Here is a 27,463-nt window from a genome sequence, read left to right as displayed (position 1 = left end):
TTAATTTGTTGGGTATAACAGTGCATTTGACCAAATTGTTCCAGGAAAAATCGAATTCAACGTGACTTATTCACTAAACAAATTAATTTAACATGAAACAACACATATTCTTCATATCATGTATATACATGATAAAGTGGAATTCAGCAATATTGCTGAAAAAAATTCAGATAAAATAACTTAACTACTTATAAATAAGATCACATTAATGTCTTTGATTAAAGAAATGCATACCAAGCCACGTACTACCTAAACTGATAATTTATATGAACTTTCCAACATTATCAAGCTGTTCAGCATAAAATCATAGATCATATCTGCAAAGTTGCTAATGATTAAGATTATACAGTATATATTCTTCTAGTTTCTAATCAAATTATATAGCCAAGTTCTTTATATATACATGTCTTCGACAAAAAATATATATATATACATGTATTATAATTACTTATCTTTGCATATATATTCTGTATATAATTCATCTGGCGATAAAAACAGTAATAGTGATATTGAGAGCGATCAGTTTCACATGCATGCATGTTTTTGGAGTAGTCTGCAAGTTGATATACAGAAAGCTAAGGCCACTTGATATTAAGCTAGAAAACATTTAGGATCGAATATAAGCTTGAAAACAAAAGAGATTTTATGTCTTTCATTCATTCTGAATATTCATTTCACATATATATGTGTATGTGTATGTATGCACCAAAATTATGAATTGTTAGTGAATAAAGATGCGAAAATGATACAGAGAAAGGGGTAGAAAGGGAAAAAAAGAAGTGAAGCGCGGGAAGAAATGGGGGAATCATGAGCACGTGATGGAGATATATAGAGGGATCGAGGTGGGAGTGGCAACTGTGGATTTGTGGAATAGGCCAACCATCGAGCCATCGAAACAAGTGCATGAGAAGAGAAGCAACAAAATATGATCGATACATGTTTAGTTTGTGAGTTTTGGAATGCCTCCAAACACACCTCACGGGGTTTATTTTAGCTTAGCCTCCTCCCAAACACACAATCCCCCTCCCCATCTCCGTTTTCCCTTTTGTCCTCTCCCTTTCTCTCTCTTCGTCTCTCTACACGTGCCATGTCTACCTTCTCATCATCTCTAGCTAGCAAATAACCTTCTAGTTCATATTCATTATACCTTTTTCTTGACAAACGATGAGATAATCAACATTAAATAGGATGATTCAAATTTGAGTGTAAGGAGATATGCATATATACACTCTGCCCAAATTCATTAAGCTCGTATCTGCTCATCATACCCCCTTTTAATTTAATTAATTTTTTTGAAACTCATATAAATATGTACCATGTATATGCAATCATAGATTCATAACATTAAGTATTTATGCATGGGATAGTTGATTTCATCATGTTCTAACTAGCTACTTGTTCTTTGTACTAATCAATCATGAACCAAAATCTATTTATAATTTTATATCCATTCCAGGACCATATGATCATTTTGAGTGCAACTTGCAGGTCAGATTAAGTTATATATAATTGAATTAGCACTTCTTTAACTTTTGACAATGCATTTGCATATAAACTTATAAAAATTAGTCAAATATTTCCAAAAATATATTTCCTTCCATGGACAGGTAGATGAGGAAAAAGAACCTTAGCTTGCACCAAATACCAATAAGCATGCAAGTAAAATTCCAATTTCCATCTGCAGTCAATATATGTACTTTTTATGTATCACAAGACCTTTATATTTATGAATCAAACATATATTGTCACTACGTGTATATATGTATAATTGTAAATGTACATGTATAGGAGACTTAAGAGCAAGAGTTTTCCCTAGCTAGTCCTTGTTCGTTCGAGCATTGTCTCCATTCGCCACAGAGACAAATCACGTACTAACTCTATTCACATGTGTGCCCATTAATCATTACAACCAAACAATACTCTACATACACATACCCTGCTCCCAACCTTTGTCCCTTGCCGTCCATAAATTAGGGTTTCCTTAGCTTATTTTTAATTTTTTTTTAATTTCCAAGAATTAGGGTTTCCCTCAATTATTTTCCCAGATTAGTTTTGGTTGATCATGGCGCATGTGCTTTGATTTTGTATATGTAAACAGATCCATCATAATTTTGATTTGATTTCTCATGCATCTTACTGATCAGGTAGTACTGGGTTAATTGGTTTTATCTCCATGAAATGCACTACTTGTAATACGCTGGAAGGCATGAATCAAAATACTGAGCGTGACCTGATGCTTATCGATATGATAATATACTGAAGAAAAAAGTAGGAAAAAACAAATTAAAACAGATAAGCAATAATTTGTCCTGATACCTTTGAAACCTATTAGCTAGCATTTCTTCATCAAATTGAAGTGACTGATTTCGTTTTATTAATTTGTTCAGTGCTGTCCAATTCTTGTCAGGTTTTCCGTAGCCCTTTTTTTCCCTTAATAATCCCTAAGCATTTTACATTTTTATTTGATTTGGAAAACCTGTTATGAGGATATATGCATGCAATTTCTACTTGGTTGATGATAATGAATTGATTCATTCCGATTTATTTTACAAATAAATAGAGGGTTACGCAATGTTAGTTTATCGGAGTAGAACGATATGTAGGACACAGAGGTTCACCCTCAAACCCGAAGGCAAAGGATCTTAAGCTCTATCTTACCATCCCTCAAACCCGAAATGCAAAGGATTTTAAGCTCTATCTATTTTATCATCAATTTCGAGGGTTATAAATTAACCTATGATACGTACTCATCTTAGGGCTTGTTAGTTGCCAAAAAGTTGGAGGTTGCTGCAAAAGAATCTTTAAGGATTTGATTGTTCTCATTCACATGTTTCATAATGAAGGGAATGCTTTGGGGTATAAACCCGACTAAGACAAATATGCTTATATTTTATCTTATGTGGTTCAATATCATAGTGAATATGTTGTTATGTTTCTACTTATGTGACTCAGGTTCGAAACTCTCTCATTTATTAAATTATTGTAATAGTTTTGGCCCCCTCCCCTTAATATTAATACATTTTTAAAAAGCTTTTATTTTATTTATTTTTAATTAATTAATTGATCAACATAGGACATATGTACGCGTTAAACTCTGTTGTATTTGTGAGATCACAGCAATAATGAAATTGTTAATTGTTTATAATAATCTCAATTAGAAAGTGATATGTAGTTATAATTATGGTGCACTACTCATGACCTGTACGCGTTTTGGTGTCTATTAGGTATCCAAAACATGCGACAAAGCAAATCAAAATAACAACAAAGAATTGGAACCAATTTAATTAGGGCATGCACAATCATGCAATGAAAGTATTACTTTATTCAGAAATGCTTCTCGTGACATTCCATATTATTTGAAAATGGAATAAAAATCTCATATAATGACAAGCCTTGCCACAATCACCACATAAAGCCATCGTTTTGCAATGCTTGACAACAAATCTGTGCTCCTTCATAAGGTTCCAAAATTTTGTGATTCACTTAAAACAATAACCCAATAAATTGTTACTGCCATAAACAAATACATAAACATTGTGTCCAAGAAATATTCTTTAGTGTAGTAATATGTATATAGGATTCTTGTGACTCTTGCTAGCAAAAAACTCACGTGAGTTGCACTTTGGGAACGTACATTCACATGCAAATGTCAGTGGAAACAAAATTTATTTGATGTATAAAGTTGAGTGATAAGGGCCTCTGTTGTTCATAGAGAGAGAGAGAGAGAGAGAGAGAGTTCTTGTAGGCAATTGAAGAATCTATATGCAAGGATATATAAATATATATATATATATAAGTAACAATATCCAAAAATTTGGTTAGATATATCAAATACATACACATTTACATATACATTCATTCTAAGTTGCAGTTAACTAAATTTGCAAGCACAATATATATTGGGAATTGTTATTGGCACTCTAAAAATCTCATTCTACACTGCAAACTTTCTATATTTAGAAAGAAAAATACACTAGTGAAGAGTGTAGAATGAGATTTTTGGAGTGCCTATAACAGTTCCCTATATATTAACGGTAACAATAATAACGACAACATATAAATCATATATCAAGTGCATGTTCACATTTAGGGAACAGTAATGACTCACAGAGACATTTCAACCTACCTCTAACCACCATCATGTAATTCACCAACGATACAGTTAATTGCAACCTAAAATATCTCTTTACATATGTACTTACATAAATGATTAATTCATTAAATAGATTGAAGAAAATGTCATTTTCATCCTGCATGTATCCCCGACACTCGAGAATAAAAAAGGTCGTTGTCCAACGTCGTCATTTTAGAATTTTTAGCTTACAGTTACATAATCCCTACAAATTGCTTTACTGCAATAATCTTGTTATGTGCAGAGAGAGCACCCATGACCCTTGTTATGTGCAGAGAGAGCACCCATGACCCATGCAAACAAATCGGCCTAAGACTTCATACAGCTGTATTGCTTTGTATTTTTTTCAAGCCAAAAAATTCTTCTGCCAAATATTTTAAAATGATATCGGCATGCATTGGTTTCTTCTTAAATTAATAACCTTTATTCTTTCGTTTGTGTAATACATGTTCTTAAGAAATTAAGTTCTTATATAAAGAAACAGTATGTTGGTTGGTCACTGGTTAATCGATCTATTGACTTATATGCATGGTAAGCCAAAGCAAAAAATTAACGACAGATTAAGATGTATTGAAAGTCATTTTCAATCGGATAGTGCTACATACATACATTTTTACCTTCTACACACTTTTGTTAATTTGTGTTCACTGATCTTCTTCAATTCTTTCAATCCAAAAGCAAAAAAACGAGAGAGGTGTGTAAGAAGTAAAAATGGGTAGATAGAACCACCCTTACAATTTCTAAATAAGAATCTAAATTTGGCGTACACTTTGATATAATACTCAAATGCTTCTTTTGGTGTGCGAGATTAGATTGGAATTTTATTCTTTATATTAGAGTGATTTTATTAACAGGGGCCAACAAATACAAAAGCGTGCCCGTTCCCCTGTAATAGGCTCGAAAAATACGGTTGTTTGTGTCTTCTAAACACGAGCAACCGATCCAATGCCTTTCACACATTTTTAATGATCAATTTCTTGATCTGGAGAGAAATTAATGCAACTAAAAAATAAGTTAAAATTCCTACACAGCTACCGCAAGAACTAAAAAGCATACGGCATCAATCTGCCACAAAGAGGATTATGCGACACCCGGCATTAGATGCGTGTACAATTAGGCCTTTACTAAACTAGTGAGGCCACATCAAACCATCACTACAGTAACGAGGCCACATCAACTCGCGACACCAAGACATCACAAACGTGAGAAGTGGGGAATATCACAAAAATTTAAAACCTAACTAATCTGAAAAGGAAACCACCAATCAACTCATCTCCATAATAAGGGCAATACCGCTTCTGAAAATATCCATAGCATTCATTGAAAGAGCCCCCAGACTGATACTATATGAGGCATGCAATCCATATTGCTTACTTTTTTTTCTTTTCTTTTTTTTTATCGAAAACTGAATTTTTATTTCTGTAAAAATAACAAAGTACAAGAGATTTGGAGAAGCAATGGAAGCCTCATTAAAAACCTCCAGAGAAGAGGGAAAAAATAGTACTTCGCCAAATTGCTCCCCACTTACATTCAATTATCATTCTCCAAATCTACTTCCAAGAAAGGAGCAAGCCAAATTGGCTCCTCCTCCACCCATGTATGAAATCCTTCATTATAAAGTTCAAATTTTGCTAACTCATGAGCCACCTTATTTCCTTCGCGTCGTTGCCACTGACATGAAAAGTAAGTGAACCTCTTCTTTAGGGTATCAATCTATATTGCTTACTAAAGAATACTCTTTGTCATCGAAATACCAATATAAGTACTATTATACCCTTACCTGAATACTTGAAAGAAAATATTCAAAAAGAAAAAAAATATGGACATTAAAATAATTCCGCACATAAATTTTTTTATCCACCTACATATGATCAAAATATATCTCTAATTAAAAATAAAAAAAAATAAAAATACCCACGTGGGTTTCTCTCTCTCCCTCTCTCTTTTACATTTCTCTCCTTTCTATATATAAATAATCATTTATATTTACACATACTGTACATATATTTAAGGTTCAGTTTCAATTTGAATCCCTTGTGGTTTACGGCATGCAATATATTTTGCCTCTAATTTTTTGAAATAGAGGTGAATATAGTGAACATAGTGATAAACATATAGAGCTTAAACTATGTCTATCAAGTGCCATATATAAAAAATAAAAAAAATACAGTGAAGTTGCAGAGGTCTTACGTCTCCGGATCATATGTGGTTTAAGTGATAAGATTAGTCAGTCAGACGTGGGTCTGAGTGATAAGATTAGTTAACCTAATTATGTGCCCACGTTTGGTTTTATATCTTACGTCCAGAGACACGAGATCTTAGTGATAGGATTAGTTAACCCGACTTTCTCTAAAGATTAATTATCTTGAAGGTGACATGAAAATAATTATGGCGGTGGCCTCGTGTGATTTTCAAGGACTTGAAATACGTACCCATCATCTTGGAGTCATCATCTTGAAGGTGTCACATTATTACTGATATTGTCCACAACTTGTTAATTATCAAGTTTTATCACAAAAAACTTCGGTATAGTTAGATTGAGGTTAGGTCTACGGTTAGGATATTTAAACTCTTCTTTTCTCAGAGGTATGGTCGAGCTATTTCAACATGCATCCTTACCTGGGATCCAATTAGTGGGTCATATACGGGAGATCCACACATTGGCAACTAAGGGGGCTCACCCTACACGCGGGGCCAAAGGACCCAACATCATCGCGTGGGGCCAAGGAGACCCACCCATCACGTGGTGCTATGGGCCCGCTCTTTGACTCTGATACCATGTCAAATTATCAGAAAGACAGGCCAAAGGCATGCTTCCAACAACACTGATATTGTCCTCAACTTCTTAATTACCACCTACACAATATGTGGGGTTTTATCACAAAAAAAAGCCTCAATATTAGTTAAAATGTAGTTAGAATATTTAAACTCTTCTTTTTGCAAAGATATGATCGATGTGAAATATTTCAACGGAGGTGACCTACGTATCAATCATGACAAACAATGGTCTATGTATAGCATCATTATGCATGGCCTTAAGTCACAGAGGGCACCTAATTGTTCTCTTTCGAGTTGCAATCAACCCCACCGAGTCATTGATCTTGACCCAGATAACAAAATAAAAAATTTATAAAAAACCAAAAAAAAAAAAAAAAAAAGAGGTCACGGGGTCGGTTGTAGCCATCGAAGATGACATAATTGCAATTACAATGATGAGAAATAAAATAATTTGCAAAAGTTGTATGGAGCATAGCAAATTAGAGAAACCTGGATCATATATCATATGTGTGTGTCCCTAGCTATGTGTGTTATGTGTCCCTAGCTATGTGTGTCTTGTTCATCACATGTAAATTGGAACCTGCAAAGATCCTCCCAGCGATGGCAGAACCAGATGGATCTGTGTGTATATAATGCATATATGTATAAAGTCTGATTCTAAGACAACAAGGCTCCCAGCTTTGAGAGGGTTGGAGGGAGGGGAGAGACGTCTATCGTACACAACTTTACTCTTGCTCTGCAAAGAGGCTGTTTCCACGATTCAAATCTGTGACCTTTCGGTCATAAAGGAGCAACTTTTCTGTTGCGCAGAGGCTTGTCCTCATATAATGAATATGTATATATGTATATATTTGTACAAGCAAAGCAAGAGACATCTCAGAAGGAAGGGTGTTTTCAACTGTTAGGTTGCTGTCTTTTTGTTGATTTTTGGATACTGTTTCAAAGGCACAGATTGTTGGCTCTCTTACTGCTTCATGTCCTCTTTTGGCTTGCAAATTTTCTTATGCCCCACAAGCTTAAGTAAAAGCCCCACAAAGATAGGAGACACTACTGAGATTTTGGGTTGGAGATTGGAGAAGCAAAAAGTAATAAGTTTTTAGCCACCTTGTAGAGAAAAGGAAAATTCTACAATGACACTACACATAGCGTCAACCAGGTGAATGAATGACTAAACGTGTGATTAGTAATTCAATGGATGAAGATCAAACAATCAATGATCTCAATGTATGCTATGCTTTGGTCCATACTAGAAAATTCCCAAGAGAAATGGTTTGTGCAACGGCCAAACTGTCATATGACAATTGGTGTATTGATCTATGAGTTATAGTATGAGCGGATGACACAATTGATATGCATGGATCTAGGATTATAACATGAAAATTAGTAACACCACATGGTGTGGTACGTGGATATGCCGATCAAACTCCAAAACAATAAGATTTATTGAGTGAAAGGAAGTGTACACTTTCCTTGCTTTTATTCAGTTAAAAAGCCTTATATCCTCTAGATATACTGGACAAGGCACAGAATTTTGAACATGGATTATGAATGATTGAACCCGCAATGATATGTGATGTGAATTCCTTCAGTAAATGTATAGTGTAGACAAAATATGTCCCATCCCCATTTAACACACTTTAGGAAAAGTAGCCAACATCCTTTCATCAGCTCATTACATAAAACAAAGCTGATTAGTGACCTCACTATATCAATCAGAATGTGTGGAAACCCAAAACACGATGAGTTGAATAGCCTGACTTCAGAATAGGATTTCCACTTGGTTTTCCTCAAAGTTGGGAGAAAGACTTGCATGTAACGGTTTCATACCCTCTTCCCCTGCACCTCTTAACACGGAGTATGAAATCCGGTGCAGCCATACAGTTCAATACCTTTGTATCGGTGGGTGTTGTTGAATAGTTGTGAGCCCCAGGGTCCTTAATAATGAACTCAAGTCAATTCTGCCACTTCACCCTATACACAGCCTCTTGAGAACACCGCATGTGCCCGAAAAAACTCTGTGATCAAAGAAGCCAAAAATCCACCAGAGTCGATTGCACAATGATATTTTGTTGTCAGTCAATGAGATCAACATTCTTTCACAAGTTCATTGAACCAATGTGGCAACATGAACTTTGTGGGTTTCTCATCTGTAGCCTGTATGTACCTTGATGCTATCGAATGTACATGGCAGTTCCGCCCTTGGAGTTTTATCATCCAAAGATTCATTTACTCTTAGATGCTGCCACTTCTCTTTATGTTGATCATATACACCAGACCTGAACATTTTGTCCCCCTACTTGACATGGTTATACAAGAAATATTGAACAAATTGTTGACATTAATCTTTTCTATTCAGCAAGCTCATCCATGCATCCCCCTTTTTTCTACCAAATTCACATCTTGCAATACATTACGCAAATCTGGAATGTAACCCATGGATTTAAGCTTCGCTCTCAGCTCTTCTAAATTTGCATAAATATCATGCTTTTCTGGATGTCGTTGATCCCCTGCATAAAATTTGTGGATTCTACCATTCACAGAAATCCAACTACAACCTGGTTCCTTTTTCACGCCTCGGTCTTTCATCACATCTCTCAGACTAAGTCCATCTTCATAACTCCCTGTCCTGATATAGGTGTTGTACAGAAGAACATAGGTAGCTGAGGATTCTGGTGTAACCGAAAGAATCTTCTCAGCTGCAATCTCCCCCAACTCAACATTTTCATGTACCCTACATGCTCCCAACAAAGTCTGCCAAACCATTTCGTCGGGCTCAATTGGCATTCTTTCTATGAACTCCATTGCATCATTAAGACGGCCTACACGACCTAAGAGATCAACAATACAAGCATAATGTTCCATCTTTGGCACCACCCCATATGATTTTTCCATTTGATGAAAAAGATAGTGGCCTTCATCTACCATACCACGGTGGCTGCATGCAAACAGAACACACAATAGCGTCACATCATTGGCCTTCACACCCATCTGCTCCATTCTCTTAAAGAGTTCAAGAGCATCCTCCACAAGCCCATGTTGAGCATAGCCTGATATAATAGCAGTCCACGACACTGTATCTGGTTCAGAAATCCTCTCAAAGACCTCTTGCGCCTCGTCTATATTACCGCACTTGGCATACATATCAATTAGAGCACTTTCTATACACTTTTCCGAGTCCAAGCCAGCCTTGCAAAGGAGGCCATGGACTTGCTGACCATACTCCAGGAAACAAAGGCTGGCACATGCAACAAGCACACTAGAAATGGTAAACTCGTTCGGTGTAAAGCCTTCTTCTCTCAACTTTGAGAAGACTATCAGTGCATCCTCCCATTCAAAACATTGTGAACAAGCAGTCACCAGTGTTGTCCAAGACACTAAATCTCTCTCTTCTATCCTGTCAAAGACCTTCTGTACGTCTTTGAGCAACCCACATTTGGCATATGCATTGGCAATTGCATTGGAGATGCTTGTAACCTTCATTTCCACCCCAGACTTCAAAACCATCCCATGAATTTCCTTTCCCAAACGCAAACATTTCAAAGCAGCTATTGCATTGAAGACACTGCAGTAAGTGTATTTGTCTGGTTGTATATTGTTTACGCACATTCTCACAAAGAGCTCCAATGCTTCTTGGCTGTGACCTGACTGTGAATAACCAGATATCATTGCATTCCATGGTGGATTGGTTTTACAACTGGTGAAATTCAAGTCAAAAACAGATCTTGCATCAGACACAGACTTGCATTTAGAGTACATATCGATAAGAGCAGTTCCCACAAGAACACTAGGCTCCATGCTCAATCCAGATGCATAACTGTGAACAATTTTGCTCTTGTCAACATTACCTAACTTCCCGACTGCTTTCGAGACACTGATGAGTGTATACAAATTTGGTTTAATTCCTTCTTTCTGCATTCTTACAAATTGATCAAATGCTTCAGAATGAAGGCCATTTGATGTTAACCCTGAAATCATTGCATTCCAGGAGACTTTATTATGTTCAGTCATGGTATTAAACATCCTACACGAATTCTCAACCATTCCGAACTTTGCATACATGTTAAGAAGAGTTGTACTTACAAAAGTATCAGACGCAAAGCCTCTTACAACAACCTGGGCATGCACCATTTCGCCCAATTCGATACAATCTAACCCAATGCATGTCTGCACAACCGCTGAATACGCAAACTTGTCTGGTAAAATTCCACTAACCACCATATCACAAAAGAACTTAAACCCATCAAGAAACAACCCACTCTCTGTCGACCCAACAATCATGACTGTCCAAGAGAATATGTTCCTCAGCGGCATTTCATCAAACACTCGACGAGCTGTGTCAAAATCCAAGCATTTCGAATAGGCATTGGCAACATGGTTCAACACCACCAGCAAGTCCCTGTCCGAAAGCTCGGATTTTAATACCAACCCATGAACAGATTTAACTTTTCCTACAGAACCCATGTCCTCACAACCATAAAGGATATCAATTAAGGGTTGAATTTGAAACCTTTTCCGAGTTTCATCAACAAAAACTAAGCTCGGAAATTTGCTTCCATTGGGTTTCTGGGTTGTTGGAGATGATTGAATTAATGTTGAATTTTTACTCTGCAATCGATTAAGTTTGATATTAATATTACTTTGTGATTGAACGAACATGAAGTTAACGAAGAAAGAGAGACCAAAACAGCAACAAAAGAGGCAGAACAGAGAGAGAGATGGAGTTGCTTACTTTGTCTTTGGAAGTTGAGGCGGGAAGAACCAGAGGATAAGCAGGTTGAGGAAAGCCCAATTTAACAGCTAGACCCATGGACCTCCGTCGCAGTTAGCCGATCGTCGTCTTCCAGTGACCACAGTGAGAGGTGGTGAAGTTGCTGATGCTTATCGGAAATTATCTTTTCCGATCCACCACAATATTCTACAGTACTATACCGAATAAATAAGGGTAACTGTAGCAATGATGTCTCAATTTTAATTAAATTTGAACAATGATCCCTCAACTAAAAATCTATTATCTTTGGTCCCTTAATTCATCAAAATATGTAGTTATAGTTATTTTCGTCAACTTCGTTAGAATTTTGTCAAAATAAGTTATGTTGGAATGATCATTGCTACAATTGAGGTCCCTCAACTTATCAAAACGTGTAGCTATGGTCTTTTCTGTCAATTTCGTCAGAATTTTGTTAAAATGAGTTATGTTGAAATGATCATTGCTATAATTTGGTTAAAATTGAGGTCCCTCAACTCATCAAAACGTGTAGCTATAGTCATTTTTGTCAACTTCGTCAGAATTTTGTCAAAATGAGTTATGTTGAAATGACCATTGCTACAATTAAGTTAAAATTGAGAGACTATTGCTTCAATTATGTTAGAGTTGAAGGATCATTTCTCTAGTTGGATTAAAGTTAAGAAACCAATGGTAATGAATTTTTAATTGAGAGACCATAGTTGCACGTTTTGATGAATTGAGGGACCATAGTTGCACATTTTGATGAGTTAAGAGACCAATGTTAATAAGTATTTAGTTGAGAGACCATTGCTCTAATTAAATTCAAATTAAGATACACTGCTACAATTTACTTAATAAATAAACAATAAAAAGCTTTTGCCATAAAAAAAATTAAATAATAAATAAATAAAACTAGTTAGCGAACGACGCCGTTTACTTGCCATTCAGAATTAGGGTTTATAAACGAACCGCCTAAACCCGCAGAGAAAGCAGCGCACTTGAGAACTCGGAACTCCGAAATAGAAGGAAAAAAGCGATGGGGAAGAAGGCCAAGACCTCCAGGAAGGGGAAGAAGGCATGGAGGGCTAACATCAGCACTGATGACATCCACGATTTCTTCGAGCAGTCCACCAAGGACGCCCTCTCCGGCGGCTCTCTCGCCTCCGCCCCCGCCGAGTCCCTCTTCTTCGAAGACAAGTCCAAAGGTACCTCCTTTCTCCGAAGCAATGTTTGTACCTTCATACGCTTTTGCTTTTGCCAAATTCCCCTATGTATCCCCCTTCCCTGTAGTTGCGAGCTGGTTGACATTAAATTAATTGGTTTCTAAGTAGGAAATTAGAAAAAATTTTGAGCTATGATTTTTGTGTTGAACTTATTGAGATGTGACACGAACGAATAAATGGAAGAGTTTGATTGGAATTTCAGATTATTGTATGTCGAAATTTTGATTGGTTTGTTGCATTTTCTGTTAAATGAGCTTACTTTAGCTTCATGTGGTCAAACAAACTCTGATCATGTACGAAGAACTGTATTTCCGAGAAAATGAGGGCCATTTTGCTTGGAGTGAAAGAGAATGGGAATCCATTTTTAGAGTGGTAGATTTTCTGGAGTCTGCTTAATTTGGATAGAATTCAGCTTGAATTTTGATTGTTTAGAGTCGTTTTATGGCTCGGAAGGAATCTTGTTGTATCCAATCTGGGTTTTGAAAACTGTATAGAAATCTGGAGTGAGTCAAATGGTCACTTATTGATATATATACTTTAATAAGTATGGAGTTTGGTTCAGTTCAGTTCTTTTCTTGTGTTTTATGCTCTCGCGTTTTCTTAATCGTTTTCCTTTTTTACATGGAACTGAACTTGTATGCTTTGGCCTGACCAGATCTTTCGGTGAAGAGGAAGATTGAAAAGCACAGACAGAAAGTACTCCATGTTGAGAGCATGCTACAGAAAAACCCATTTGTACAACCAGTGCCTTCTTCAACTCTGAAGAAATCTAAGAAAGCACATAAAAAGGTTCCAGAACTAATAGATGAATCTGAATGGAGTCCTGAGGTCAGTTGTTATATTATAAAATGTAAACCTGCAGACGTTATCTAGTTCTAGCGATTTGGTATTAATTTTAGTTTGAATCTGGCAGCGTTCTGTCTCATCTTCTGGCATGGCTGACTTATGGGGCTATACAGGTTTCCTCAACCCTAACATCTATTGCATTCTTTCCACTATTTTACTGCTGTTATTTCTTTTCATACATGGTTCTGTGCACTGCATTGACTGTATTTTAACTCTTGTGCAGGTGATGACAACAAAAAAACCAAGAAGGTAAGGCTCATTGTTTAAGTTCAAGAATGTGATCATGTTATTGTTCATATTGGTTTTTTTTTCCTTTTTTTCTGTTTCTGTAACTCAAATTCCAATTCTGGTAATGCGTGAAGAGCACACTAAAATGCAACTTCTGACCACCAAGTCATAATTATAGATAATAAGATGTGTCATGGATCACATCTTATGTGGGAGTCATATAGACTCCGAAGCAGCACTAGGATGCTGTGTTATTGTTTGAATAGACACTGTTTTTGCTAACATTGCATAGCTGTTAGTTGATATATGTTTATTGAATTTTTTTAAGACGAGGAAGCCATCAATTATTCCTGCTGTAGAAGTTGAGCCTCCAGGATCCTCATTCAATCCCACATTTGAAAGTCATCAGGTAATTTTTTAATATCACTCATCTAGTACGTTTTTTGTTTGTAGACCTTTTGGCTTGTATGGCATAAAATTTTCTCATCTTTGCCTCTTTCGTCAATCCAGGAAACATTGGCTCATGCTGTTGCAGAAGAAATGGGGAAAGTCTATAAAAAAGAGCTTGGACCTCAACCAGTTCCTCTAACTGTTCCTGGAGAGGCTGTTGACGAAGAAGAAGTGAGTATCTTTTGTTCCTTTCATGTATTAGTCATCACTGGTCTTAGTGTAGAGCTTTACATACACGTCATAAAAAAAAAATAGTTGTCTTGGATAATGAAATTGTTTTTGGTATAAAGAATATAACTAGGAATCTTAACAATTGTTTTGATAAGAAACAAGAACTTTGGGAAAGAGAGAAAAAGAGAAGTACAAAACACGATGGACAAGGAGTCATAACGACAAGTATTTTCTATTTTATATATTACTCTAATTTTTATATTCATAAATGAGAATCTTAGACTGCCAATCTACTTTTTTAGATGTATTTTCTTGAGGCAGATGAAGGCAGTGATGACAATATGAATCCAGAAAATTTGGATGAGAATGGGGATGCTGCATCCGAGAAAATGTGAGCCCAATTTTTGTTTGATAATTGGTAATATTCTGTTGTATGCATTATAAGGTCATCAAAACTAAATGCCATTAGCTCACATTGCTTGAAAAAAACATGGTGCAGGCCTTTAAAAACAAAGAGGGTGACAACAGTTGTATTAAATAAGAGAGCTAGGCGTAAAGAACAGCTTAAAAAGGAAGCAGAAGCGAGACAGGCGAAGCAGCTTTCCAAAGAAATTGATGGGTAATATACTTACACAACTTTTGTCTCTACAGTACTCTGGTGAAGATTACATTCTAATATTTGCCTTGCCCTTTGGTCACAGCTTACCAGATATCATTCAAGAAATAGCGAAAGAGGATGAGGAGAGGCATAAAAGACATCTTCGACGAGTTGTAGCTAAACAAGAAAAACTCAAGTCATGTCCCCCACGATTGGGGAAGCATAAGTATGTCTTAAACAATACTCTCCCTCTCACACGCACACATTTAGTATAGTTTGTTTACCTTCCTATGTATAATCCTTCTATTACAGGTTCGAGCCTGCCCCAGTTCAAGTCCTCTTGACTGAAGAGATATCAGGATCCATCCGGAAGCTTAAGGTACGCTGCACTTCTCTTTGTTGCCAAAATTTTCCCACTTTCTTATTCTTTGTGTTCAGATAAGACTAAACGAAAGTCTTATTGCTTTTCTTTTTTTCCCCCAAAGGGTTGTTGCACCCTTGTCAATGATAGGTTCAAGAGCCTCGAAAAAAGAGGACTAATCCCGCCAAAAGCGAACAAAAGGTTTGTCAATCTTCTCTTCGTGTCTTAAACCAAGTTTCTTTGAGGGTTCACTGGATTTCGTCCGAACTTTATTCAAAAACTCGTTCTTTGTTTCATCGCAAACAACTTTAAAGATTTCTCTACTTCTTTGACAGGAAATAGAGCCTTTCTCTTGATTTGATTTACCAAGATGAAGCATGGATTCAAAGTCATTAGTTCGGGTTCGAGAAGATCAGCAGATTTTGTCAGCTCGACCGTCGAGCTCAGAAGTTTTATACTTATCTTATTTCTCTCACTCTTTCTGTCATCAATTTTTGTATTTCGCATGGATATTCTCAGTTCTAAAACAGCTCCAGTTGTAATCGACACAGAGATGTATTATGCCAGTGCCTTTTTGGTTTTTCAGTTGCAAACGAACTCAATTTGTGATTTAAGCTAAGCTTGTCTCTTGAGAGCTTCTTAGCTATCTTTAGTTGTATCTCTTGTGCATCTGTAGTCACGTGATCAGAGCGACAGGCACGAGAGGACACATCCGGTTATGAGGCAGATTCTCCTACGTGTAAAATTTGCAACGAAGTTAGAAAAAAAATAAGAGGTATTCATCAATTCCTCCCCTGAACTTGTGATCATTGGCCAATTTCCTCCCCCTCAACTTTAATTTTGGTCAATTTCCCTCCTCAACTCTCATAATTAGTCAATTTCCCCCCTCAACTTTAATTTGGCCAATTTTCCCTCTCAACTCTCATAATTAGTCAATTTGCATTTTACTGTTAATTTTTTTTAATTTTCCATCTATTCATTTTTTTTCTTTCAATCTTTCTAATAACTTCCAACAAAGTACTAAATTTAATATAAACTCACCTGCATAATATAGGGTAAAATGTACAAAAACATAATACAATTAGTATGTGATATGGGTTGATTATAAGAAAAAGTTATGAATCAGGTTTAAAGCATGTAGAAGAAGAAATAATAATCCTAAACTCATGGATCAGACCTATTTCAATAAAATGTGTTATTCTTAATAAGGAGTCGAAAATTATGAATTGACTAGCCATTTTTGCATTAAAGCTCGATTCTCCACAATTTACTTGAACTTAGCCTTCACTTTTATAAAGAAAATTGTATTCACATACAAAAATGTACACATCAATCCTTTTCGTTATCAATTTTGTATAGTAAAAAATCAAATAAAATTACTCCATACTGATTTATTATGACTAATAATATTATCTATGATAAATTGTAAAATTCTAAATTTTAATCTATTTGTAATAGGATAAAGACATAGGAAAATGATTAACATACATCTTATTTAGTTTCTTACACACACTTGTTTAATTATGATCAAATTAAAGAATTAACAGTATGGTGTAAATTGACTAATTATGAGAGTTGAGGGGGGAAATTGGCCAAATTAAAGTTGAGGGGGGAAATTGACTAATTATGAGAGTTGAGGGGGAAAATTGGCCAAAATTAAAGTTGAGGGGGGAAATTGGCCAATAGTTACAAGTTCAGGGGGGAAATTGATGAATACCTCAAAAAATAATTATAAATTAGAATGTGAGAATAATAACAAAATAGTCAAATTTTCTTGATTAAATTGGCACAAGAGGATATGCACCTGGATTTTTATTTTGGCTTTTTAGCCAAAATGGTTCTTGAAATTTGCATAATTCCTCACTTTGGTTCTTAAGATTTGAAATCAATAGAAGTGGTTCTTGAGATTGTTTATCATCAATCATTTTGGTCATTTCATGAAAAATCTTCATTAAATTAGAGTAAATGACAAAAATACCCTCAATTTTTTGTCAAATCATTTTGGCCTATTGTTTGTTAAATTGAGAGAATTTTTGTTATTTTGATCCTTATTTAACATAATTTTTCACGGAAAGACCAAAATGATTGATGGCGGACAATCTCAGATACCACTTTTATTGATTTTAAATCTCAGGGATCAAAGTGAGGAGTTATGTAAATCTCAGAGACCATTTTGGTTAAAAAGCCTTTTATTTTTTAAGGAGAATATACACCTGGTTACTGTAAGCTCCGTGCAAGAATATAGTCAAATTTTCTTGATCAAATTAATTTTCTTTATCAAATTGTTAAGTTTTCTTGTTTTTTCGAATTCAGCCTTAGTTATGTTGGTCAGAACCAAGGTCTAAAATATCGATGATATCGGAAATATCGGTAGTTCAAAAACATGGAAATTTCAATGGAAATATCAGGATATTATAGATATTGATAAAAATTGAATAAAAACCACGGAAATTGTAAGAAAAACTTGGAAATTTTTATTGAAACTTTGCAGGATGTTTATTTAGTCAATTATTTATTAGTTTATCACAAAAAATTGGAAGGAAATGCATTGCATGATGGATTTAACTGATTTAAGTTGATTATATAGCGAGCTGACAAACATTGTGAGTGTAAAAAATATGTTGTAATTAATGAAAGAAGTTTAAATACACCATAATCATTTATATATAATGAATTAGTACAATATTTTACACTTTATACATTGCATGGTAAGATACATGAGTGACTTAGTACCACTTAGAGTTCCTATCAAGGTCTAAAATATCGATGATATCGGAAATATTGGTAGTCCAAAAACACGGAAATTTCGATAGAAATATCGGGATAATATCGATATTGTAGACCTTGGTCAGAACATTATGCTCTTTTTTTGCACTCGAGTTCGAATAATTCTGTGCATTTGAGTTCAAATTTTTTTCATAGTTTAGAAATTTCTTAAAATATTTGAGAATTAATAGAGAAAATAAAATTTTATTTTATTTGGACGGTTAGTAAAACGAGCCACTGTATTTAGACCCAAAAATAACAGAAAACCACCAGACCCAGACCCAGACCCTTAGGCCTTTACTCTTTCCCGGGCGTCTAAGGACGGACCTGCTCTTCAGTTCCGCCGCACCGAGCTTCGGGGGACTCACCTATCCGCACCATGCGCACGTTAGCATCCAAGCTCGCCACTGTAAGCTCCCTTTTCGAATTGGTTTCCGTCCAACATTCCGATTCTCTTTTTCTTCGTCCGAATTTCTCCTATTCCGATTGTGATGTGAAAATTTCGTGATCAGTATTCAAAGTATTACCGTACAAGAAACCCGGTGCGCAATGCGCCTTCCCGCAATTTCTCAACTTACAACGGAAGAGGTAATTCGAATGTTTACCCATCTCTTTTGTCTTTGATTCCGTAATTTGTTGTTTGGTTGCTGAGAAAATGAAGGAAAATTGAATTCTGGTATTGAATTGCAGATGAGCTCTCTCTTGAAGAGGAAGCTGAAAGAAAAATTGGGTGGATGTTGAAACTGATATTTGCTGGGACTGCAACTTGCGTAGCTTACAACATAATGCCTTATATGGGTTTCTAATCTTTAGCTAATTCATCTTAATTAATTTATGAAATAATGAGAATTGCCTGTTATGCGGTTTCGATTTTCGGGTTTCACCTGACATTGCTCTTGAATTTTACTACATTTCCAGGTGATACTTTGTTGCAACAGTCCGTGTCGTTGTTGACAGTCAAGGATCCGTTGTTTAAGAGAATGGGGGCTTCTCGATTAGCTCAGTTTGCGGTTGATGGTAACTCTCGTAGCTCTATTTTCCGTTGTGTCAGCATTTCATTTCGAGGAAATTCGTTCATTCAATATATCCGTTGCCTGGTTGGATGTAGTCGTTTTATGAAACTGCATTGTCTTTGAGCTGCATCATGTTATAGGTGATCATTTCTTTGATCTCCAAATCGGGTTGTAAATTTTTATGTTTACTTTTGTATCGAGGTTTTTGAATGGGTAGCGCATGAAACTGAGGGTTCGTTTGTTTTGATTTACAGATGAAAGGAGGATGAAAATAGTGGAGATGGGTGGTGCTCGAGAGCTGGTGAATATGTTGGGCGGTGCTAAAGATGACCGCACAAGAAAGGAGGCTTTGAAAGCTCTTTCTGCTCTGTCACCTTCAGGTTAGAAATTTACATTGCAGTTAGTACCCCGTGCACCTATGTCTATCCCTACTTTGTTCCACTTTTAGAAAAGGCGCGTATCAACTGAAAGTTAGGGGATGTTAAAGATAACCGCCATCATACATCGCTAGTACTGAATGGAAGGATAGGATTCCAGCATATCGTAGCCTAAAACCTCTAGATTTATGAAGCATATCTTATCTGTACCCTACATTCATATTGTGAAACAATATAGCTGTTGAGTAACACACCGGCAAGCGTATGCACATTTGATAATTGCGGTGATAAAAGATCTGACAGTTATGTTTAGACAGTTGTTGGGAGATTATGCGATAGAAGTGTTTAGAAAGCAAAAATGCTAAGCATTTTAGATGTCCCTGAAAACATGCTAGAGTCGTTCTATCGTAGTACTGGTTTGGTACTGAGGTTCTTTTATAAAAGTGGGTATAGAAAAAAGCTGAGCTCAAAATGGTGTTTGGTAAACACTTAAAAACAGCTTATTTCATAGTTTTGGGTGAAAAAAAGCTGAAAACGTCAAGCAGCAAAAATGAGCTTATTCTCACAGCACAACAGAAGCAGTTTTTTTTTTCAAAGCACAGCAATACCAAACCAGCCCGTAATCAGTTCTTTCTTATCTCTTTTGGTTGTCTAATCTATCTTCTGTAACATCAGATAAAGCTCTTGGAGCTTTACACCAGGCTGGGGCAATCTCGGTTATCAGATCTAGCCCGGATTCCCTGGAGAATGCTGAAATTGAGAAATACAAGTCAAGCTTACTCAGAAGATTCCAAGATCTGAGGTACGATTTTCCAACCGCAGATGTTTCAAGGTCTTTAAACTCTTAATCTCCAATTACCGACTGCATCACAACCTCTAAAACGCCATGTTTCGATTTGTAAAAATAGATGTGTATACTCTGTATCCTTCTTTTTTCTCCCTATAAATGTAATAAATAGAGTTTTTGAATTCAGAAAGTTGGCTTTAACTCATTTGAATGATCGCCGGATGTTTCACCAGTGCACAACCCTGTTTCGAGATCAGAAAACGTTGCATACTCAAACAATAGACGATGAAAGTAACTCTGTAAAATGCCGGGATTTGGCGGATTCTTCAAAAGTTGGTAAATAATTTTACCAGAATAATTGTATCCATTTTTGGTACAAACATAGAGAATGTCTTTGAACTCTATAGAAGCAACACTACGAATAATACACAAAAATACAAGCCAGCTCAACTACATCGCTGCAACAACAAAGCCTTATCCCACTAAGTGGGTAGGCTGTATGAATTTTATAACGCCACTGCGTTTGGTTTTGTGGCAAGTCTTTCGTTAATTCCAAGTATAACAACAATGGGGAAAATAGGAAAAAGGAAAATCAACTAGGACTTGTTCCCAAAAAAGTTATATACATTGGTGGAAATGGCAACTGCACTTGTTACAACTGCCAGGACTACCATCACAGTTGCCATGATCCTGTCCTTTCCTGTAGATATGCCATGTACATCCCTGCAATTTGCACAAATAGAAAAGAATGTCAAGTTCAGCATTCTTTTGAACATGAAGATAGTACATATCACTAGTTGGTCTGACGGCGCCTAATCTGAACTTGTTGGGGACTGAGGGCCGATTATACTACTACAAAAATCACTTATGCTCATAAGCGCTTTTGTCATAAACACGTTGAAAATTTTTATTAAAATTTCACATGCTTCCTGTAAAAGTAGTTGATTCTTGTTCAATGACCCATCAACACTTTTCAAGTTTTTCAATCAATCATAGCCAAAAAAGATTTGGTAAGTGCTTTTAGTTCTTCTAGGAGTCCTACACAAGGCCTGAGTTTAAATTTCATAAACGACAATTGTTTAATAAAATGAAAAGCATAGAGAGAGTACCGTAGAACAATCGCACCAGGGAAAATGAAGGCAAGGCAGACAGCAGAAGTTGATCCCAAAAACTGAAAAATGTACCAAATGTTTGGGAAGGCAATCGCAGCCAGGTAAGAGAAAACCAGCAGGCCAAGAGTGAGGAGCACAAATCTCCTACTATCTGCGGCCAAAAGCGGCTTTTGAGGGAAAAGCAGTTCATCCAAATTTACCCTCAGAGAAAAGTTCAAGAGAGGAAAAACCAACATCAGATGGAGGGCATAGCTTAATCTAACCGCATCATTCAGCACTGCCCCCATTGCTGAATCTGAGCTTCTGTCAAAATTCACAAGTATGTCAGCCACGATTGCATCCCCAAACAAAAGGTACCCAAACAGTCCAATGGAGAAGTAGATGGCTGCACAGAGCACCAGTGAAATCCTGACCGCTGATATCATATCAGACGGCTTACCAAGCTCGAAGCCAATTGGGTGAACTGCATGAAGTCAATCAGAGTAGGCAATGGTTACAAAGTTTGAGATGACAATAGTAAATTGATGTAGAACAGATGGTAGAATGGATTGAAGAGCAGCTTGACATGCGTAAGCTCATACAAGGGCGGAGCCACCCTTAAACTCGGGCACAAATGTGTTTAGAAAATTAGGTTACTAGTGATAGTTCTTAGGAAGTTAACCCTATTTAGCGGAAACTAGCATACCCTAAATCCGATATAAAATTAGTCCATTTCACCACAAGGTTGCTCCTTTGCGAGGGTCGTGGGGGAACTTCTATTGTACGTAGCCTTACCCTTACTTTACAAAGAGACTATTTCCACAACTCGAATCTGCGACCTTTCAGTCCCAAAGGAGCAACCTTTCCGTTGCACCACACAACAGTTCTTTAAACGGAAAAAAGAAAAATTATAGCCTACTTATGTGAAAATTCCTGGCTTCGTATCCCGATTCAAGCTGACATTGTTTGGACTCTAAACTCTCTTTGATCCATTACGCCATATGTTCTACATCGTAAACTGTTCGATTCCTAAAAATGTGCATTTCTTACCGTTGAAGTGAAAAGTGAAGGCTGTAACAATGACTGGAACAGCAGTGAAAAGGTCAAAGAAGGAGGTTTGTTTGCCCAAGCTTGGTAACAATCTTGGGGTGTTGACTTTCCCTTCAAAGATTGCATAGATCGCCATGGCAGAACTTATGCCAACAAAAACCACAGCAAGAAGAATTGATATGGCTGAACTGAACCTCAGAGACTCTGCAAAACACCAATTAAATATTAAAAAATTAGCCAAAAAAACCCTAAAAAGTATAGAGATTTATCATTTCACGCAGTAAAAGTTTTAAATTTAGCACAAAAGGGTTGGTTTACTTTTGTGAATTTACTAACCTACTCGCCTTAACAAAACCAGTGGCAGGAAGATGAAAATAAGCGTGAATAGGAGGGCAATTTCACGTGAGTTCCACCAATGGACTCCAAACCACTCTTGCAGAACACCGGAATGCCCTACTCCGGCAGCCCCATTTCCAGATAGAACATCCCCTGAAAAACAAAAGAAAATAATCATCCTTCTAATTTTGTACCAAGCTCGACGACGTATGTGAGTAATATGAATTTTTAATTGGAGCTTACCAATTATAATCTGGTACATAATTAAGCACCCAAGATTAGTAATCATGACACATATCTGTGTGGCAACCGATCCCGCCTGCCCAAAGGACTCCCTCATGACGCCGGAATACGTCGTGGACTCGCCGGAATGCGTGAACCTCATCAGGAACTCCACCGAGACGTCAGCCAGCAAAGCAATGATCACAATAAGCACAAAAGCCGGTATCACACCAAGCACCTTGAGAGTGGCCGGTATGGACATGATTCCGGCGCCAATTATGCTCGTGGACACGTTGAACACCGCCCCTGAAACAGACCCCCGCCTCACCGGCTTTCTGTCCTGCAGCAGCGGCACGTGGGCTTCGGCTGCCGGCGACATTCCGATGGCTGCTCGGTTTTCTTGCTAGAGAGAGAGTGTGTTCTGCGGTATGTTGTCTTTTTGTACATGAAAAGCTTTTGATGTGTGATGACTGCATGTGGGGTAGGGTGGTGGATGAATATGTGATGACCGCATCTGGGGTAGGGGCGGTTTAATTTGGCAGGGAGTTCTTCTTTCGAGAAAGTCTTTTTAATATTTTTCAAACGTCGTTAATGTGCATGGAGTGTGATTATTTGTGGAATAGTATTATTCAGACATTTATTTTTTTATTTCATATATTTTTTATTATTTGTTTATTATTAAATTTTTTCAATTCATTTGGTATGATGACCGAAAATTGAGAGGATGTGTAAGAAGTAAAATTAAGTATGTGAATAATATTATCTTTTTCTGTGGATGCTTAACGAAGGGTTGAATTGTAATTTAAGTTAGTTTGGTGACAGCTTAATTTTTGGGGATTTTTTAGTGAAAATATTTGGGGGATTTTTAAATAAACGGATTAGTGGAGGAGTCCCATCTGGCAAATTTTTAAACCAATCAATTAGGTTTAAATTTTCTTTTAATTAATTTGCCAAAGAAGAAATATAATGGCCATTTTGCTCATATTTTTTGCCTTACTAGGGGAAATTTTGATTTAAAATTCAACAAATGTGATGCTTTGATCTTCTATAATTAGAGTATGATTCTCTGTCCTTTTAATCTCTCTCCTCTTTCATCTTTCTATTCAAACGGTTGCAATTACGTCACGCTTATAATTTGTTTTGAATTTTTTATATAGATAATAAAATAAAAAGAAGAATGTAAGAGGATGAGATGAAAATGAATGGTAACAAGAATAAAGAGAACCATACTCCTTTATAATTTGCTTGTTAATCATGTCAAAAACTTAGATGTGACAGAACAATTATACCAAGTCAAATCAATTTTTTCTGTTTGTTATTGTCGAGGAAGAAATGCCTGTAGATGAAACTTTATCAATTTGAATACGCGTTTTTTCGTTGTTAAAAATTTGGACCAAACATTTAATTATCGCCCCCTTCTTCTAAATTCTAGAAAAGAAACAACAGAAGTAGAAAATAGTTAAGTTGTATAATTAATTAATGTCTTAATTTTAGCTATTTCGATTTTATTTTGCTACTAATTCAAACTTTATTTCATTTTAACTTATAGACTCTTTCTTTTTTCTAAAATTTATAGGTCGCATCTTCAAACATATATGAAATCTAATACTCAATAAGAAAATGTCACGTGTGCAATAAATTTGATAATAAAGCTCCATTATTCGTTAACATTCAATAATTAGAAAATATTTAAATTAAAAAATTTGAAGAGATGAAAAAAAATAAAAAATAGTTGATTAGCCCGATGCACCCAAATCAAACTCACATAAGAAATTAACAGATCTAAGACAATATAAAGCAAATTTTGAGTTTTATAGAAAGATTCTCATGTTTCAGGGTGCAAAATGAGATCAAGATTGAGTTCCAAATAGAAATTAGAGCGAACTTTGAGTTTTAGGGAGCAAAGTGGCAGCTTTTAAGTTACAGAGAGCAAAGTGAGATTAAAATCAAGTTTCATAGAGCATAGCTAAGAATAATCCATAATATATTTGCTTTGTATTATATATATGGAGTAAATTGTAGCTATGGTCCCTTAACTTTAACTCAATTGGAGCAATGGTCCCTCAACTAAAAATCCATTACCTTTGGTCCCTCAACTTATCAAAACGTGCAGCTATGGTCCCTCAACTAAAAATCCATTACCATTGGTCCCTGAACTTTAATTCAAGTGGAGAAATGGTCCTTTAACTTTAATCTAATTGTAGCAATGGTCCTTATAATATAACTCGTTTTGACAAATTTTTTGACATAGTTGACGAAAAGAACCATAATTATACACTTTGATGAGTTGAGGGACCCTAATTATATAAATGGTCATTCCAACATAACTTATTTTGACAAAATTTTGACAAAATTGATGAAAAGGACTATAGCTACACATTTTGATAAGTTGAGGGACCAATGGTAATGGATTTTTAGTTGAGGGACCATTGCTCCAATTTGATTAAAGTTGAGGGACCATTTGTACAATTTACTCTATATATATGTGAAGAAATTTGACATTCCTCCATAAAACCAATTGGCAATATGAGAAGTAACCCAATTTCTTATAAGCACAAGTTGGGTGACGAGGAGTATGAGTAGCCATTGAACTTCACACGTGGAACAACTAGCTTTGATACCATAAAAAAAGTTGAGGTTCTACTATACAACTAATTGGCAATATATGAAGCAACCCACCTATTTAGAAGCACATGTAAGGTCCATTTTCTCATAAATGTGAGATTTATGTTCAATAATATGGAATGAGTTCGCACTTGATATATAATATCTGATAATCAATTCACATGTTATTATAAAAATAAATTACTTTTACTGTCTGGCTGTGTTACCACATTGACGTAATAACTCTTTATTATCCGAATATTGTAGAAAACAATCGGTTGCCAAAAAAAAAAAGTCTTGCAAATCGGATAGCATACGAGATGCCACGAACAAAAGGAAAGCGAGGTGTAGCTGCACAAAACGGGGACACTTCACTTTCTATAATTTTCTGAAATATGTGGATGCCATTTGAACATAGATTGTTCATGATTAATTGGCATCATTCCGGGTCTACTTTTATGCGACATCTCGATCTTAAAGTGGTGATCGAGATGTAACGCAACATGCACTGCTTTAGAGTCGGATCTCAAAATTAACGTATTGTTAAACTAGTTAATCTTACATTTACTCTCTCTTTTTTTTCTTTGGTAACAATGACTTGTTTGGATTATATAAGTAGAGTTTCTACATAGGCAGGAGTCTTGAAACTTGTCAAATGCCAACCATCACGGGGTGATTTAGTGGTTGTCGACGAATTTCAGGCTCGTATTTTACATGGCACGTCCTAAGTTTATTTCCTGATTTTGGTGAATCACACGATGGTGAGCATGGAATGCTAAAATACCTCTGTGAATTTATTCAATCCTCGAAAAAATGAACTGCAATATCGAAGTCATTGATTGATCTCTTTTTTTAATTATTGACAAATTAAATTAATATCCAACTCACTAGCTATAAATATATATAGCCATCGTATCTTCGTGAGTCGAATTTAAAATTTATCCGACCAAGTGGATGGAAGCGCCGACGTCACCAAAAGTGGGCTATCAATAATGCCTAACAAGCATGTGCGTTTTGGGCATATGAGCGTGGATGCTTCAAGAGCATGCTTTTCTCGATGTATTTGCTTTCTTTCTGTTTTCTTTCGGATAAATGTATAGGTGGATGAGATGTCATATTCAAAGGGAAAAATAGATAAAGCTCGCAAATGTGGAAAACACAAAAATATGACAATTAATTTTGTAAGATAATATACAAAAATGTATCCCCTGACTCTCTTTACGAAAGATTTTTTAGTGTGTCTAGAGCACGGATCAGTACATTAAGTATCATAATACAAGTAGCTGAATTATTTTTTTGAGCATTTAATTACTTATATTATGACAATGAATGTACTAAACCATATTCCCAAAGCACTAAAAACTTTCTCCTGCTTATCAGCATGTTCTTTTATATAGTCTCAAACAAATCCCAAAAGGAGTCGTAAACTCTGAAAATTCTTACATGTAATGTATATCACTCATTATGTGAGGTGGAGAGAAAGCGGGATATTTCATCATAACAAAGTTTTTCTTCATGAATTGAGTTGGTTAAATATGTACATGAGGGACAATAAGAACTATGAGTATGAACATTCTTTGCACATTGATGTATCAAATTGTAGATTTTCATGACCAAAGATAAAGGACGATCCTAAGCCAACAAAGTTATGCGTTTTGTGAGAGTTGGAGAAAATTGCTATTGTACACACCCTTACCTTTTATT

General features: G+C 35.9%; 4 protein-coding genes across 5 annotated transcripts; 2 read left to right on the top strand and 2 right to left on the bottom strand.

The window, feature by feature from the left end:
• Positions 1 to 8,462: 8,462 nt before the first annotated feature.
• LOC103432887 (pentatricopeptide repeat-containing protein At2g13600-like) lies at positions 8,463 to 11,848 on the bottom strand. Its single transcript, XM_008371096.4, has 2 exons — positions 11,640 to 11,848; positions 8,463 to 11,515 (listed from the first exon to the last, which is right to left on the bottom strand). Exons 1-2 carry the CDS (start codon positions 11,715 to 11,717, stop codon positions 9,272 to 9,274), a joined length of 2,322 nt encoding a protein of 773 aa, XP_008369318.1. The 5' UTR covers positions 11,718 to 11,848; the 3' UTR covers positions 8,463 to 9,271.
• Positions 11,849 to 12,572: 724 nt separating this feature from the next.
• LOC103432886 (ribosome biogenesis protein NOP53) lies at positions 12,573 to 16,127 on the top strand. Its single transcript, XM_008371095.4, has 12 exons — positions 12,573 to 12,841; positions 13,515 to 13,687; positions 13,773 to 13,818; positions 13,929 to 13,954; positions 14,262 to 14,342; positions 14,444 to 14,554; positions 14,857 to 14,945; positions 15,054 to 15,173; positions 15,256 to 15,378; positions 15,465 to 15,531; positions 15,638 to 15,714; positions 15,849 to 16,127. The coding sequence occupies exons 1-12, from the start codon at positions 12,673 to 12,675 to the stop codon at positions 15,853 to 15,855; spliced, it is 1,089 nt and encodes a 362-aa protein (XP_008369317.3). The 5' UTR covers positions 12,573 to 12,672; the 3' UTR covers positions 15,856 to 16,127.
• Positions 16,128 to 18,494: 2,367 nt separating this feature from the next.
• LOC103432884 (uncharacterized) lies at positions 18,495 to 20,661 on the top strand. 2 transcript variants are annotated; one of them, XM_008371094.4, is made up of 6 exons: positions 18,495 to 18,688; positions 18,792 to 18,867; positions 18,970 to 19,077; positions 19,198 to 19,296; positions 19,547 to 19,672; positions 20,345 to 20,661. In XM_008371094.4, the coding sequence occupies exons 1-6, from the start codon at positions 18,659 to 18,661 to the stop codon at positions 20,515 to 20,517; spliced, it is 612 nt and encodes a 203-aa protein (XP_008369316.1). In that variant the 5' UTR covers positions 18,495 to 18,658; the 3' UTR covers positions 20,518 to 20,661. The 2 variants fall into 2 exon arrangements, with proteins under 2 accessions (XP_008369316.1, XP_028961790.1); XM_029105957.2 differs by having other exon boundaries at positions 18,516 to 18,688; positions 20,342 to 20,661.
• Positions 20,662 to 20,778: 117 nt separating this feature from the next.
• On the bottom strand, positions 20,779 to 23,651 carry LOC103432883 (amino acid transporter AVT6C). Its single transcript, XM_008371093.4, has 5 exons — positions 23,177 to 23,651; positions 22,934 to 23,086; positions 22,598 to 22,801; positions 21,566 to 22,031; positions 20,779 to 21,179 (listed from the first exon to the last, which is right to left on the bottom strand). Exons 1-5 carry the CDS (start codon positions 23,532 to 23,534, stop codon positions 21,053 to 21,055), a joined length of 1,308 nt encoding a protein of 435 aa, XP_008369315.1. The 5' UTR covers positions 23,535 to 23,651; the 3' UTR covers positions 20,779 to 21,052.
• Between the last annotated feature and the right edge of the window lie 3,812 nt (positions 23,652 to 27,463).

The sequence above is a fragment of the Malus domestica genome, chromosome 07 (assembly GCF_042453785.1).
Source record: "Malus domestica chromosome 07, GDT2T_hap1".
NCBI lineage: Eukaryota > Viridiplantae > Streptophyta > Magnoliopsida > Rosales > Rosaceae > Malus > Malus domestica.
The sequence above is the reverse complement of the archived record's forward strand: the minus strand, read 5'-3'. Positions and strand labels throughout refer to the sequence as shown.

What these genes read in the sequence shown, in the direction of transcription:
- LOC103432886 (XM_008371095.4), top strand. Translation starts at nt 12,673, where the DNA reads ATGGGGAAGAAGGCCAAGACCTCCAGGAAGGGGAAGAAGGCATGGAGG. An exon ending in CTTCGAAGACAAGTCCAAAG is followed by an intron (nt 12,842 to 13,514) that starts GTACCTCCTTTC and finishes TGGCCTGACCAG; the next exon opens with ATCTTTCGGTGAAGAGGAAG. An exon ending in CCACATTTGAAAGTCATCAG is followed by an intron (nt 14,343 to 14,443) that starts GTAATTTTTTAA and finishes TCGTCAATCCAG; the next exon opens with GAAACATTGGCTCATGCTGT.
- LOC103432883 (XM_008371093.4), bottom strand. Translation starts at nt 23,534, where the DNA reads ATGTCGCCGGCAGCCGAAGCCCACGTGCCGCTGCTGCAGGACAGAAAG. An exon ending in TATGTACCAGATTATAATTG is followed by an intron (nt 23,087 to 23,176) that starts GTAAGCTCCAAT and finishes TTTGTTTTTCAG; the next exon opens with GGGATGTTCTATCTGGAAAT. An exon ending in CTTCACTTTTCACTTCAACG is followed by an intron (nt 22,032 to 22,597) that starts GTAAGAAATGCA and finishes GACTTCATGCAG; the next exon opens with TTCACCCAATTGGCTTCGAG.
- LOC103432887 (XM_008371096.4), bottom strand. Translation starts at nt 11,717, where the DNA reads ATGGGTCTAGCTGTTAAATTGGGCTTTCCTCAACCTGCTTATCCTCTG. An exon ending in CCTCAACTTCCAAAGACAAA is followed by an intron (nt 11,516 to 11,639) that starts GTAAGCAACTCC and finishes AATCGATTGCAG; the next exon opens with AGTAAAAATTCAACATTAAT.
- LOC103432884 (XM_029105957.2), top strand. Translation starts at nt 18,659, where the DNA reads ATGCGCACGTTAGCATCCAAGCTCGCCACT. An exon ending in TAGCATCCAAGCTCGCCACT is followed by an intron (nt 18,689 to 18,791) that starts GTAAGCTCCCTT and finishes TTTCGTGATCAG; the next exon opens with TATTCAAAGTATTACCGTAC. An exon ending in CAACATAATGCCTTATATGG is followed by an intron (nt 19,078 to 19,197) that starts GTTTCTAATCTT and finishes CTACATTTCCAG; the next exon opens with GTGATACTTTGTTGCAACAG.